The sequence below is a fragment of the Oncorhynchus kisutch genome, linkage group LG16, assembly GCF_002021735.2.
Source record: "Oncorhynchus kisutch isolate 150728-3 linkage group LG16, Okis_V2, whole genome shotgun sequence".
In the NCBI taxonomy this organism is placed as follows: Eukaryota; Metazoa; Chordata; class Actinopteri; order Salmoniformes; family Salmonidae; genus Oncorhynchus; species Oncorhynchus kisutch.
The window spans coordinates 9,335,996-9,352,162 of NC_034189.2; the positions used below are offsets into that span (position 1 = coordinate 9,335,996).

General features: G+C 45.4%; 1 protein-coding gene across 2 annotated transcripts in view; it reads left to right on the forward strand.

Moving 5' to 3' along the window:
• The window catches only part of nagk (N-acetylglucosamine kinase), an 18,386-nt gene extending 11,367 nt beyond the window's left edge, over positions 1-7,019 (forward strand). For both annotated transcript variants that reach the window (XM_031791735.1, XM_031791736.1), the window contains 4 exons: positions 440-527; positions 800-897; positions 4,949-5,027; positions 6,444-7,019. In XM_031791735.1, coding sequence (XP_031647595.1) covers positions 440-527; positions 800-897; positions 4,949-5,027; positions 6,444-6,652 — 474 coding nt within the window. In that variant the 3' untranslated portion in view covers positions 6,653-7,019. The remainder of the gene's footprint in view (positions 1-439; positions 528-799; positions 898-4,948; positions 5,028-6,443) is intronic.
• The last annotated feature ends 9,148 nt before the right edge of the window (positions 7,020-16,167 follow it).

The following is a 16,167-nucleotide window of genomic DNA, read 5'->3' on the forward strand; positions in this document are numbered from 1 at the left end:
CCCCTCTCTCTCTCCCCCACTCTCTCTCCCTTCCCCTCTCTCTCTCCCCTTCCCCCTCTCTCCTCCCCTTCCCCTCTCTCTCTCCCTTCCCCCTCTCTCTCTCCCCTTCCCCCCCTCTCTCCCTCCCCTCCCCTCTCTCTCTCTCCCCTTCCCCCTCTCTCTCTCTCCCTTCCCCCCCTCTCTCTCTCTCTCTCCCCCTTCCCTCTCTCTCTCCCTTCCCCCCCTCTCTCTCTCTCTCTCACCTTCCCCCCCTCTCTCTCTCTCTCCCCCTTCCCCCCCTCTCTCTCTCTCTCCCCTTTCCCCTCTCTCTCTCCCCCCTCTCTCTCTCCCCTTCTCTCTCCCTCCCTTCCCCTCGCCTCACTCTCCCTCCCCTTCTCTCTCCCCTCTCTGTCCCTCCCCTTCTCTCTCCCTTCCCTTCTCTCTCTCTCTCTCCCTACAGGTATCAGACTTGATGGGGATGCTCCCTCATCTCTATAGAAACTTCCAGAAGTCTCACTTTGCAGGACTCTGCCAGAAATTAGCTGAAGGTTAGTTATCCTCTTATTTTCACTCTCCCAACAGCGTAAGTGTGTTTGGACTGGACTCGTGTGTTGGGACTGGACTCGTGTGTTGGGACTGGACTCGTGTGTTGGGACTGGACTCGTGTGTTGGGACTGGACTCGTGTGTGGGACTGGACTCGTGTGTTGGGACTGGACTGTGTGTTGGGACTGGACTCGTGTGTTGAATGGTTTTAATCAACCTCATACGATATTCCATATTTTTTATTGATCTATAAATGTGCACTATTGTGAGTTACAGGGGCTAAAGCTGGTGATGCTCTGTGTCAGTATCTGTTCACCCTGGCAGGCAGGGTCCTGGCCCAACACATAGTGGCTGTACTACCTAAAGCACAACAGGTGAGACACACACACATTTTACCCACATACAGCGCAAAATTTGTTACGTTACAGCCTTATTCTAAGATTGATTAAATTTTGTTTTTCCATCAATCTACACACAATACCCCATAATGACAAAGCAAAAACAGGTTTTAGGATTTTCTTTGCAAATGTATAAAAAATAAAAAATGAAATGACAATTTCATAAGTATTCAGACCCTTTACTTTGTTGAAGCAGCAATTACAGTAGCAAGTCTTCTTGGGTATGACGCTACAAGTCTTCTTGGGTATGACGCTACAAGTCTTCTTGGGTTATGACGCTACAAGTCTTCTTGGGTCTGACGCTACAAGTCTTCTTGGGTATGACGCTACAAGTCTTCTTGGGTCTGACGCTACAAGTCTTCTTGGGTATGACGCTAAAGTCTTCTTGGGGTCTGACGCTACAAGTCTTCTTGGGTCTGACGCTACAAGTCTTCTTGGGTCTGACGCTACAAGTCTTCTTGGGTCTGACGCTACAAGTCTTCTTGGGTACGACGCTACAAGTCTTCTTGGGTATGACGCTACAAGTCTTCTTGGGTATGACGCTACAAGTCTTCTTGGGTACGACGCTACAAGTCTTCTTGGGTCTGACGCTACAAGTCTTCTTGGGTACGACGCTACAAGTCTTCTTGGGTATGACGCTACAAGTCTTCTTGGGTATGACGCTACAAGTCTTCTTGGGTCTGACGCTACAAGTCTTCTTGGGTCTGACGCTACAAGTCTTCTTGGGTCTGACGCTACAAGTCTTCTTGGGTATGACGCTACAAGTCTTCTTGGGTATGACGCTACAAGTCTTCTTGGGTTATGACGCTTACAAGTCTTCTTGGGTATGACGCTACAAGTCTTCTTGGGTATGACGCTACAAGTCTTCTTGGGTATGACGCTACAAGTCTTCTTGGGTCTGACGCTACAAGTCTTCTTGGGTATGACGCTACAAGTCTTCTTGGGTATGACGCTACAGTCTTCTTGGGTATGACGCTACAAGTCTTCTTGGGTATGACGCTACAAGTCTTCTTGGGTATGACGCTACAAGTCTTCTTGGGTATGACGCTACAAGTCTTCTTGGGTATGACGCTACAAGTCTTCTTGGGTATGACGCTACAAGTCTTCTTGGGTTATGACGCTACAAGTCTTCTTGGGTATGACGCTACAAGTCTTCTTGGGTATGACGCTACAAGTCTTCTTGGGTATGACGCTACAAGTCTTCTTGGGTATGACGCTACAAGTCTTCTTGGGTCTGACGCTACAAGTCTCTGGGTCTGACGCTACAAGTCTTCTTGGGTATGACGCTACAAGTCTTCTTGGGTATGACGCTACAAGTCTTCTTGGGTATGATGCTACAAGTCTTCTTGGGTATGATGCTACAAGTCTTCTTGGGTATGATGCTACAAGTCTTCTTGGGTCTGACGCTACAAGTCTTCTTGGGTCTGACGCTACAAGTCTTCTTGGGTATGACGCTACAAGTCTTCTTGGGTATGACGCTACAAGTCTTCTTGGGTATGACGCTACAAGTCTTCTTGGGTATGACGCTACAAGTCTTCTTGGGTATGACGCTACAAGTCTTCTTGGGTATGACGCTACAAGTCTTCTTGGGTCTGACGCTACAAGTCTTCTTGGGTATGACGCTACAAGTCTTCTTGGGTCTGACGCTACAAGTCTTCTTGGGTATAACGCTACAAGTCTTCTTGGGTCTGACGCTACAAGTCTTCTTGGGTCTGACGCTACAAGTCTTCTTGGGTATGACGCTACAAGTCTTCTTGGGTCTGATGCTACAAGTCTTCTTGGGTCTGATGCTACAAGTCTTCTTGGGTATGACGCTACAAGTCTTCTTGGGTATAACGCTACAAGTCTTCTTGGGTCTGATGCTACAAGTCTTCTTGGGTCTGACGCTACAAGTCTTCTTGGGTCTGACGCTACAAGTCTTCTTGGGTCTGACGCTACAAGTCTTCTTGGGTCTGACGCTACAAGTCTTCTTGGGTCTGACGCTACAAGTCTTCTTGGGTCTGACGCTACAAGTCTTCTTGGGTCTGACGCTACAAGTCTTCTTGGGTCTGACGCTACAAGTCTTCTTGGGTCTGACGCTACAAGTCTTCTTGGGTCTGACGCTACAAGTCTTCTTGGGTCTGACGCTACAAGTCTTCTTGGGTCTGACGCTACAAGTCTTCTTGGGTCTGACGCTACAAGTCTTCTTGGGTCTGACGCTACAAGTCTTCTTGGGTCTGACGCTACAAGTCTTCTTGGGTATGACGCTACAAGTCTTCTTGGGTATGACGCTACAAGTCTTCTTGGGTATGACGCTACAAGTCTTCTTGGGTCTGACGCTACAAGTCTTCTTGGGTCTGACGCTACAAGTCTTCTTGGGTCTGACGCTACAAGTCTTCTTGGGTCTGACGCTACAAGTCTTCTTGGGTCTGACGCTACAAGTCTTCTTGGGTCTGACGCTACAAGTCTTCTTGGGTATGACGCTACAAGTCTTCTTGGGTATGACGCTACAAGTCTTCTTGGGTCTGACGCTACAAGTCTTCTTGGGTCTGACGCTACAAGTCTTCTTGGGTATGACGCTACAAGTCTTCTTGGGTATGACGCTACAAGTCTTCTTGGGTATAACGCTACAAGTCTTCTTGGGTTTGACGCTACAAGCTTGGCACACCTGTATTTGGGGAGTTTCTCCCATTCTTCTCTGCAGATCCTCTCAAGCTCTGTCAGGTTGGATGGGGAGCGTCGCTGCACAGCTATTTTCAGGTCTCTCCAGAGATGTTCAATCGGGTTCAAATCCAGGCTCTGGCTGGGCCACTCAATGACATTAAGAGACTTGTCCTGAAGCCACTCCTGTGTTGTCCTGACTGCGTGCTTAGGGTCGTTGTCCTGTTGGAAGGTGAACCTTCACCCCAGTCTGAGGTCGTGAGCGCTCTGGAGCAGGTTTTCATCAAGGATCTCTCTGTACTTTGCTCCGTTTATCTTTCCCTCAATCCTGACTAGGCTCCCAGTCCCTGCCACTGAAAAACATCCCCACAGCATGATGCTGCCACCACCATGCTTCACTGTAGGGATGGTGCCATGTTTCCTTCAGACGTGAAGCTTGGCATTCAGGCCAAAGAGTTCAATCCAGAGAACCTTGTTTCTCATGGTCTGAGAGTCTTTAGGTGCTTTTTGACAAACTTCAAGCGGGTTGTCATGTGCCTTTTACTGAGGAGTGGCTTCCGTCTGACAACTCTACCATAAAGGCCTGATTGGTGGAGTGCTGCACAGATGGTTGTCCTTCTGGAAAGTTCTCCCATCTCCACAGAGGAACTCTAGAGCTCTATCAGATTAACCATCGGGTTCTTGGTCACCTCCCTGACCAAAGCCCTTCTCCCCCGATTGCTCAGTTTGTCCGTTCGGCCAAATATAAGTTGTCTTGGTGATTCCAAACTTCTTCCATTTAAGAATGATGGAGGCCACTGTGTTCTTGGGGACCTTCAATGCTGCATACATTTTTGGTACCCTTCCCCAGATCTGTGCCTCGACACAATCCCGTCTCGCAGCTCTACGGACAATTCCTTCGACCTCATGACTTGGTTTTTGTTCTGACATGCACTTCCAACTGTGGAACATTATATAGACAGGTGTGTGCATTTCCAAATCATGTCCAATCAATTGAATTTACCACAGGTGGACTCCAAGTTGTAGAAACATCTCAAGGATGATCAATTGAAACAGGAAGCACCGGAGCTCAATTTTAAGCACCTGAGCTCAATGTGCAAAAATTTCTAACCCTGTTTTTGCTTTGTCATTATGGGGTATTGTGATGTCATTATGGGGTATTGTGATGTCGTTATGGGGTATTATGTGTAGATGGGAATTTGTTTTAATCCATTTTAGAATAAGGCTGTAACGTAACAAAATGTGGAAAAGGTCAAAGGGTCTGAATACTTTCAGAATGTACTGTACTTTCACCCTTTTCTATGATGCCGTATATAAGGTTCAACAGATTACACTGATATTGTACCCCCCTTATCTCCCTGTCTCTGTGTCTGTCTCTCTACATCAGGCTCTGTTGACAGGTGAACAGTGTCTACCCATCTTGTGTGTTGGATCAGTGTGGAAGAGCTGGGAGCTGCTGAAGCCAGGTGGGTTGTAACTGACTGTTGTTGGATCAGTGTGGAAGAGCTGGGAGCTGCTGAAGCCAGGTGGGTTGTAACTGACTGTTGTTGGATCAGTGTGGAAGAGCTGGGAGCTGCTGAAGCCAGGTGGGTTGTAACTGACTGTTGTTGGATCAGTGTGGAAGAGCTGGGAGCTGCTGAAGCCAGGTGGGTTGTAACTGACTGTTGTTGGATCAGTGTGGAAGAGCTGGGAGCTGCTGAAGCCAGGTGGGTTGTAACTGACTGTTGTTGGATCAGTGTGGAAGAGCTGGGAGCTGCTGAAGCCAGGTGGGTTGTAACTGACTGTTGTTGGATCAGTGTGGAAGAGCTGGGAGCTGCTGAAGCCAGGTGGGTTGTAACTGACTGTTGTTGGATCAGTCCAGTCTGTTGTCAAAATGTCCTCTTATGGCAGGATTTCCTAGCCTGGGTACTAGTCTGTTTGTGCTAACATCCCACTCCTTGTTAAACATGTTTGGAATGGGATGATGGCACAAATAGATCTGGGACCAGGCTAAGGATTTCCCAGGTCAACATAAAGATGAGCTTTTTCAAGCCAACAGTCCACAATGGATGTCAAAATGACACTAAGATCCCCATGCGCAACGCCAAGCGTCGGCTGAAGTGGGGTGAAGCGCGCCACCATTGGACTCTGGAGCAGTGGAAACGCATTCTCTGTCGGGATACATCACACTTTACCATCTGGCAGCCCGACTGATTAATTTGGGTTTGGCGGATGCCAGGAGAAACGCTACCTCCCCAAATGCATAGTGCTAACTGTAAAGTTTGGTGGAGGAGGAATAATGCTCTGGGGCTGTTTTTCCATGGTTCGGGCTAGGCCCCTTAGTTCCAGTGAAGGGAGATCTTAACACTACAGCATACAGTGACATTCTAGATCATGCTGTGGTTCCAACTTTGTGGCAACAGTTTAGGGAAGGCCCTTTCCTGCTTCAGCGTGACAATGAGCCAGGCCTAATCGCCCAACCTCACTAATGCTCTTGTGGCTGAATGGAAGCAAGTCAATGCAGCAATGTTCCATCATCTAGTGGAAAGCCTTCCCAGAAGAGTGGAGGCTGTTATAGCAGCAAAGGGGGGACCAACTCCATATTAATCCCCATGATTTTGGAACGAGATGTTCCCCCAAGCAGGTGTCCACATATGTTTGGTCATGTAGTGTGTTTTAATTTGTTTAATATAATTTAACATTATGCATTAAAGTGTTTAATAGAACAAATGTAGACATTAATACATGCATTTCTATAGCTTTCATTTCTAAATATTTCTTTAAATGTGGGAGAGTACCAAGATGGAGCAATGGCTTCCAAACAGCACCCCCTGTCAGTCATCTAGTGTGTGTATATATATAAATAATTGGGTTCAGCTAAGCTCTAACTGTCTCGTGGGCAGGTTTCACAGAGGTCCTGGCGGAGTTGGAGTCCACGCCTGCCTTCAAGGGTAATTTCTACGGTTACAACCTGCTGACCCTGAGGCAGTCATCGGGGTCGGCGCTAGGCGGCGCGGTTCTCGGCGCGAAGAGCGCGGGCGCCACGGTAACACTCAACTACGCCGACAACGCACAAGTCTTCTACAAACACTCCTTTCAAAGCAGTCAATGAGGAATCGCCTCTGAACCAATTCAAACGAAGCCTCACAAGCTTGACCAATCAGGATGCAGCTATAAGTAGGGCAACGTTTGGGATTGGACAAATAATTAAGTGCTTTGGATTTATTTGACCAATAATATGTCCTTGATTTGATTAGCTCTGGTTTCTTGTACTTCTAATAACTCTCCACAAGAGGGAGGTCTTTAGCTAACAAGCACACCGCAACTGTCCATCAATTGTACTGTGAATCGAAATATATCAGCAGGAACGATTTATGTTTAATCATATTAAGAGAATATAGTCTGAGGTATGTTTTTTAATAACTGTAATGCAATTCTGAAATATACACAACGTTTTGTAGTAAACATTTGTGAAAGCATTCTGTTATTTTTAACGATTCTTCTCTCACTTGCTGACAAGGCTACATAATTACCATGGCTTGGATTGGTCAGAACAGCCCGGCCATTGTGACATCATGGTTATGGATCGTTGTGATATGACATTCTGAGTCACAACATTCTATTCCAAAGGACACAGCAGAGAGCTAGTTCTGACCAGTGTGACATCATAGTTCTAACATTCCATTTCTAATCCAGAGAGTGTAGAGGGACATTCTCCTGTAGAAGTTCACACTGGCAAAGTGATAGATTGAATGTGAGACTGTAAAAACCAGATGAGTATTATGACAAACCAGAAGATAAAACCAGACCTACCTAATTCAATACCACCAAACTAATTCAAGTCAATGGTTCAGCTATTGCGCTGTTCACATACGACAGATTTGCCTGTACTCTTATATATACCGTTGAAATGAATGACAGTGCCATGACATTGAGCCCTGATGTGTCACGTAAGAGTCTATTTTGTCTCCACTGTCTATGAACAACAGAGTGAGAGGAAGACATTGAGAAACAGTTGAACACTTAATCCAGATCCCTCGGGGCCCCCCGAGGGACGGCTTTAGTTGGAGATGTGTAGCGCTTCAGTCACCTGGGTACCCGCCTACTTAGCTGACACTCCACTCCTTGTACTCCGTATCATATGCCAAAGATTGTGTTGATGTTTAGCAAGACAGGAGTGGCAAGGGGTGGAATGACAGCTAACTAACGGATACCCTGACCAGCACTTCACAGAGAATCACGAATAGCACCCTTGTCACCATCTGAATGACAGTGTTCCTGCGTCTCCGTTCTGTAGATTGACAGTGACACTGGGCCATGTTTAGGAGGTTCTGCTATAAGAGCACCAACAGGCTGCTGAAGGGGAGGACGGCTCATAATAACGGCTGGAACGTAGCGAATGGAATCAAACACATGGAAACCATGTGTTTGATATGAATTCCCCTCATTCCGCTCCAGCCATTACCATGAGCCTGTCCTCCCCTAATTAAGGTGCCAGCCATCCTCCTGTGGTAGGTACACACAGTCACAGATGTAAGTACACCAGACCTGACAATACTAATGGATGGGTCTATACTGGTGACTCTTAGACAACCTCTCTGCTGTACAAATTGTGTTTTGCATCTCTGCGTGGGGCGCTACCAGCCTAACTTTCAAACGAGAAAGGACGGCTCCTCCCATATTTCTGTCATATCTTAGTCTGACCACTGGGGGGCGACCACTGACCAACCTAGACCTAATTATCTAACACAACTGACACTATTAACGAGACCAACCTAGACCGTAAGTCCACCTTGCACTTGACCCGTGTGTGTGTGTGATTTGACTATGCTAAAACAAGAAACATTATTAGTCCCCACAAGGAAAAAGGCTATTTTAGGCTTAAAGGTCAGGATTACAATTAGGGAAAATAGGATTTTAAATGTTATGGGTCCCCCCAAGTATAGTAAAACAAACACGTGTGTGTCTCTACCAACCACTCCCCCAGCTTCAGTCCAGCAGAGAAGAGCATCAAGCTACACCCCAGTTTCAAACAACAAACAGCCCTGGTAGGACTCTGAACGCTCACCTATACATCAATGACAAACAGTTGTACAACACTGTGTTTTTTGAACGCTTCCCTCACCCCAGTTTCAAACAACAAACAGCCCTGGTATAGGATCACCTTTGGCTTATGGGTCGTTCTGGCTCGGACGAGGCTTACTTACTCACCTTTTGCCTAACACAATCACTGCTGCTCGATAACTACTGCGAAGAGTCCATCTATAGTCAGGCATAGATTTAAGGGAAGGGAAAAAGGATATGCCTTCAAACGAAATGTGTCTTCCGCATTTAACCAAAACTCTGAATTAGAGTGGTGCGGGTGGCTGCCTTTGTTGTTGAGGCTTAACTGCCTTACTCAAGGGAAGAACGTCAGATTTTTCCACCTTGCCAGCTCGGGGATTCAAACGAGCGTCCTTTCGGTTACCTGCTAGGCTACCTGCTGCCCTTAATCTGCAGTGAAGATCTGCGCAATAGTACGATTGAAATTTAAAGGCAAATGTTTCCACATTCGCAGAGATTGCATTCACGGTAAATGCTTCGTATGTCGGCTCAATCGGAGATCACCTTTACATTTTACTCGCGCTATAAAGTGGATCTTTGGGGATTCAATCTCGCCACGAGAACTTGTCTTCACATCTTTTTCTTTCTTCACAAGTAGTTTTCTGACCCGGGCCTTCAGAGGAACCCAGCTCTCCACTACATGGTCCCTAGTGGGAAAACACAGTGAGAGAGAGTCATTTAGTTCAGTTACCTTAACTAGGGACCATCTCCCTGTAGGACTCACTACTCTCATCATGAAGTGCTTTCAGAGGCTAGTTAAGGATCATATCATCTTACCTGAGACCCTAAACCCACCACATTTCGCATACCACCACAACCGATCCACAGGCAACGCCATCGCACTACACACTGCCTTATCCCATCTGAACAAGATGAATACTTATGTAAGAATGCTGTTTGACTGTAGCTCAGCCTTCAACACCTCCAAGCTTATCATTAAGATCAGGACCCTGGGTCTGAACCCCGCCCTGTGCAACTGGGTTCTGGACTTCCTGAAGGGCTGACCCCAGGTGGTGAAGGTAGGCAACAACACCTCCACTACGCTGATCCTCAACACGAGGGTCCCACAGGGGTGCGTGCTCAGCTCCCTCCTGTACTCCCTGTTCACCCACATCTCCAACTCAATTATTAAGTTTGCTGATGACAACAGTGGTGGGCCTGATTACCAACAATGACGAAACCGCCTACAGGGAGGAGGTGAGGGCACTCAGTGTGGTATCAGGAAAACAACTTCTCACTCAACAACAAAACAAAAGGAGATTATCGTGGACTTCAGGAAACAGCAGACCCCTATTCACATCAAAGGGACAGCAGTGGAGAAGGTGGAAAGTTAAGTTCCTTGGAGTACACATCACAGACAAACTGAAATGGTCCACCCACACAGACAGTGTGGTGAAGGAGCAACAGCGACACTTCAACCTCAGGAGGCTGAAGAAATGTGGCTTGTCACCCAAAATCCTGACAAACTTTTACAGATGCACAATTGAGAGCATCCTGTCGGGCTGTATCACAGCCAGGTACGGCAACTGCACAACGCATCACCGGGGGCAAACTACGTGCCCTCCAGGACACCTACAGCACCCGATGTCACAGGAAGGCCAAAAAGATCATCAAGGACAACAACCACCCGGACCATGGCCTGTTCACACCGCTACCATCCAGAAGGCGAGGTCAGTACAGGTGCATCAAAGCAGGGACCGAGAGACTGAAAAACAGCTTCTATCTCAAAGCCATCAGACTGTTAAACAGCCATCACTAACAGAGAGGCTGCTGCCAACATACAGACTCAAATCTCTGGCCACTTTAATAAATGGACATAATAAAAGGTATCACTAGTCACTTTAAATAACCCCACTTTAATAATGTTTACATATCCTACATTACTCATCTCATATGTACAGTTGAAGTCAGAAGTTTACAAACACTTAGATTGGCGTCATTAAAACTTGTTTTTCAACCACTCCACAAATTTCTTAATATAGTTTTGGCAAATCTACTTTGTGCAGGACACAAGTAATTTTTCCAACAATTGTTTACAGACAGATTATTTCACTGTATCACAATTCCAGTGGGTCAGAGGTTTGCATACACCTTGTTGACTGTGCCTTTAAACAGCTTGGAAAATTCCAGAAAATGTCATGGCTTTAGAAGCTTCTGATAGGCTGATTTACATCATTTGAGTCAATTGGAGTTGTACCTGTGGATGTATTTCAAGGTCTACCTTCAAACCCAGTGCCTCTTTGCTTGACATCATGGGAAAATCAAAAGAAATCAGCAAAGACCTCAGGAAGAAAAAAATTGTAGACCTCCACAAGTCTGGTTCATCCTTGGGAGCAATTTCCAAAAGCCTGAAGATACCATGTTCATCTGTACAAACAATAGTACGCAAGTATAAACCATGGGACCATGTAGCCGTCATACCACTCAGGAAGGAGACATGTTTTGTCTCCTAGAGATGAACGTACTTTGGTGCGAAAAGTGCAAATCAATCCCAGAACAACAGCAAAGGACCTTGTGAAGATGCTGGAGGAAACAGGTACAAAAGTATCTATATCCATATCGACATAACCTGAAAGGCCTCTCAGCAAGGAAGAAGCCACTGCTCCAAAACTGACATTAAAAAAAGCCAGACTACGGTTTGCAACTGCACATGGGGACAAAGATTGTACTTTTTTGATAAATGTCCTCTGGTCTGATGAAACAAAAATATAATATTTTGGCCATAATGACCATCGTTATGTTTGGAGGAAGAAGGGGGAGGCTTGCAAGCCCAAGAACACCATCCTAACCGTGAAGCATGGGGGTGGCAGCATCATGTTGTGGGGGTGCATTGCTGCAGGAGGGACTCGTGCACTTCACAAAATAGATGGCATCATGAGGAAATAACATTATGTGGATAAATCTCAAGACATCAGGAAGTTAAAGCTTGGTCGCAAATGGGTCTTCCAAATGGACAATCACCCCAAGCATTACTTCCAAAGTTGTGGCAAAATGGCTTAAGGACAACAAAGACAAGGTATTGGTGTGGCCATCACAAAGCCCCGACCTCAATACCATAGAAGATTTGTGGGCAGAACTGAAGAAGTGTGTTCGAGCAAGGAGGCCTACACACATGGCTCAGTAACACCAGCTCTGTCAGGAGGAATGGGCCAAAATTCACCCAACTTATTGTGGGAAGCTTGTGGAAGGCTGCCCAAAACGTTTGACCCAAGTTAAACAATTTAAAGGCAATGCTACCAAATACTTTGAATTAAATAAAAGCTGAAATAAATCACTCTATTATTCTGACATTTCACATTCTTAAAATAAAGTGGTGATCCTAACTTTATTTTTTATTTTTTATTTTACCTTTATTTAACCAGGTAGGCAAGTTGAGAACAAGTTCTCATTTACAATTGCGAACTGACCTAAGACAGGGAATTTCTACTAGGATTAAATGTCAGGAATTGTGAAAAACAGTTTAAATGTATTTGGCTATGGTGTATGTAAACTTCAGACTTCAACTGTATTCTATACCATCTATTGCATCTCGCCTTTGCAGCTCGGCCATCGCTCATCCATATATTTATATGTACATATTCTTATTCACCCCTTTAGATATGTGTGTATTAGGTAGTTGTTGGGTAATTGTTAGATTACTTGTTAGATATTACTGCACGGTCGGAACTAGAACAAGCTACACTCGCATTAACATCTGCTAACCATGTGACCAATAATATTTGATTTGAAAACAAAGGTAATGGACTACAGGAGACAGCAGAGAGAGCACGCTCCCATCCACATCCACAGGGCTGCAGTGGAGGGTCAAGAGCTTCAAGTTCCTCAGCGTCCCTTCACACAGACGGTGTGGTGAAGGAGGCGGAAACAGCGCCTCTTCAACCATCAGGATGATGAAGAAATTCAGCTTGGTCCTTAAGACCCTCACAAACTTCTATATATGCAACATTGAGAGCATCATGAGAAGTAGGAGACAGTACAGGTGCATAAAAGCTGGGACTGAGAGACTGATAAAACAGCTTCCATCTCCAGGCCATCAGACTTCACCCACTATCTGACCTCTGCCCAGTACCCTGTCATGGGCTTTTTCACGTAGAAAATTCAGTACCCTGGTTCGGTTTCCTGGAACTTGTTTGTGAGAATAGTACAGAATAAGTTCATCTTTCACAAAACCTGAAAAACAATAGTTTCATGTTGCGATTAGCACGATGCACATTCTACATGACATTAGCGAGCTATTTTTAGAACCTGGTACTCTGGTCCTGGACCCGTTACTCAAAAAGGCTCAGGATTTGTTTCACACATGCTTTATAGCGCAAATCAGGGTACCAAACACTCCACGATCCGGATCATAAAGGGATATGTGAAAGCAACCTTAGTCAATGTTGGGCAGGGGCGGCAGGGTAGCCTAGTGGTTAGAGTGGAGGGGCGGCAGGGTAGCCTAGTGGTTAGAGCATTGGACTAGTAACTGAAAAGTTGCAAGTTCAAATCCCCGAGCTGACAAGGTACAAAATCTGTCGTTCTGCCCCTGAACAGGCAGTTAACCCACTGTTCCTAGGCCGTCATTGAAAATAAGAATTTGTTCTTAACTGACTTGCCTAGTAAAATAAAGGTAAAATTAAAAAATGTAAATTAAATGTTACTATCCGGCTACTACCCAGTACCTGCTGCCCTATGTACATAGTCAATAAACACTGGTCACTTTGTTTACATACTGTATTCTAGTCATGGCTCATCCTGCAGATAGCCAAGTGGTTAGAGAGTTGGGCCAGTAACCGAAAGGTTGCTAGATCGAATCCCTGAGCTGACGAGGTAAAAATCTGTCTTTCTGCCCCTGAACAAGGCAGTTTACCCACTGTTCCTAGACCCAACATTGTAAATAAGAATATGTTCTTAACTGACTTGCCACATAAAAACTACTGCTGTACATACATGTTTTATTCATATACTGTTTATAATAAACTTTGAGTGAGAGATTTGCATTGAGTATTGTAGCCCTTGACCATGACTCCGTATAAGAGTCATTGGAAGAAGGGGTCTTCTGTATGGGTGGAGTTTATAGTTAAGAGCCCCGACGCTCAGTCTGAACATTGACACTCATCTCTTGCTGTACGTTTTTTGGACGCCTAATGTCCTTATTTCATAACCTCGAGAAATAATAATTGTCAAACAAAAAGGTTAAATTGATAAGACACCTTTTATTGGGTTTAGAACTCCCACACGGCCATAACTCCATGTCACAGCGCGTGTTTACAGAAGACCGACTGATGACGGGACTACCTGGGATAATTAGCACACTGCATCTCCCAACACCTGTGTGTAATCGGAAGGTGGACGCCACAAACGTGTTGCTACTGAAAAATACTGGTCGGCTGCAATTGTGTTAAAACTGTTTAGAGGAAGTGTGATTTCTGTTTCTAGAACAGTACCGCAATTGAGAATCAATTCATGTTTAGATGGAGTATTTTGGCTTGATTTACAATTTAGCCATTTATCAGACGCTCTTATCCAGAGCAACTTACAGTAGTAGCAAGTGCAGACATTTCTTTTCCCCACAACCTTAGCATTGCAAGTGCTAACTGAGCCACATGGCTTCCAGAGCCAATTCACCTTTAAACAGAACATGGAGTAACATTAGGCTCCTTTCAGGCCATTATTGTGCTAGGTCTACCAGTCACAGAAATAAGATACTATAGGGAGTGTGTAGGAGGACCCTGATACTGTGTACGAGGCGAACTATTGTGTGTGTGTGTGTGTAGGACCTGGATACTGTGTACGAGGCTAACTATGGTATGAGTGTCTGTGTACGACCCTGATCTCTGAGGGGTCTTTGGGCTGGTTTGCTAACTACCTCTCTGAGTACAATGTGTAAAGTCAGAAACTCTGCTGTCTCAGCCACTGCCTCTCGCCAAGGGAGTACCCCAAGGCTCGATTCTAGGCCCCACGCTCTTCTCAATTTACATCAACATAGTGTCGGGCAGTAGGAAGCTCTCTCATCCATTTATATGCTGATGATACAGTCTTATACTCAGCTGGCCCCTCCCTGGATTTTGTGTTAAATGCTCTACAACAAAGCTTTCTTAGTGTCCAACAAGCTTTCTCTACCCTTAACCTTGTTTTGAACACCTCCAAAACAAACAAAGGTCATGTGGTTTGGTAAGAAGAATGCCCCTCTCCCCACAGGTGTGATTACCTCTGAGGGTATAGAGCTTAAGGTAGTCACATCATACATGTACTTGGGAGTATGGCTAGACGGTACACTGTCCTTCTCTCAGCACATATCAAAGCTGCAGGCTAAAGTTATTTTAGACTTGGTTTCCTCTATCGTAATCGCTCCTCTTTCACCCCAGATGTCAAACTAACCCTGATTCAGATGACCGTCCTACCCATGCTAGATTACGGAGACATAATTTATAGATCAGCAGGTAAGGGTGCTCTCGAGCGGCTAGATGTTCTTTACCGTTCGGCCATCAGATTTGCCACCAATGCACCTTATAGGACACATCACTGGACTCTATACTCCTCTGTAAACTGGTCACCTCTGTATACCCGTCGCAAGACCCACTGGTTGATGCTTATTTATAAAACCCTCTTAGTCCTCACTCCCCCCTATCGGAGATATCTACTGCAGCCCTCATCCTCCACATACAACACTCGTTCTGCCAGTCACATTTTGTTAAAGGTCCCCAAAGCACACAACCCTGGGTCGCTGCTCTTTTCAGTTCTCTGCAGATAGCGACTGGAACGAGCTGCAACAAACACTCAAACTGGACAGTTTTATCTCAATCTCTTCATTCAAAGACTCAATCATGGATACTGACAGTTGTGGCTGCTTTGTGTAATGTATCGTCTCCACCTTCTTGCCCTTTGTGCTGTTGTCTGTGCCCAATAATGTTTGTACCATGTTTTGTGCTGCTACCATGTGTTGCTATGTTGTGTTGCTACCATGCTGTGTTGTTGTCTTGGGTCTCTATGTACGTTTGTGTTGTCTCTCGTTGTGAAAACCTTATATTTATATTGTATTTATTTTAATCCCAGGCCCCCGCAGGAAGCCTTTTGGTAGACAGTCATCGTAAACAAGGATGTATTTAACTAGGCAAGTTAAGAAAAGGTTAAATAAAATAAGTTAGCCTCATACACATTATCCAACTATGGTACGAGTGTGTGTGTGATATCAGGTCAACAAAAGGTCACAGGCTGTACTGCAAGTCATTATGCTGAACACTGAAGTAGCAACATCATCATACCGTTCCCATTAACACACCATGATTGCGTCCCAAATGGCACCTATTCCCTACATAGTGAACTACTACTATGGACCAGTAGTGGACTGTGGAGTGAATAAGGTGCCATTTTCAGATGCAACACATCAGTTGCATCCTCCTCACCAGACGCCCATGTCCCACCTCAGGACTGGTCCAGAACACCAGCCACTGACCAACAGCCTTCATCCTCCTCACCTTGATCTTTATATCATTTTTTTTTCTCTTCTCCCCTACAGCAAATCATCACAAATAAACAGTCAGG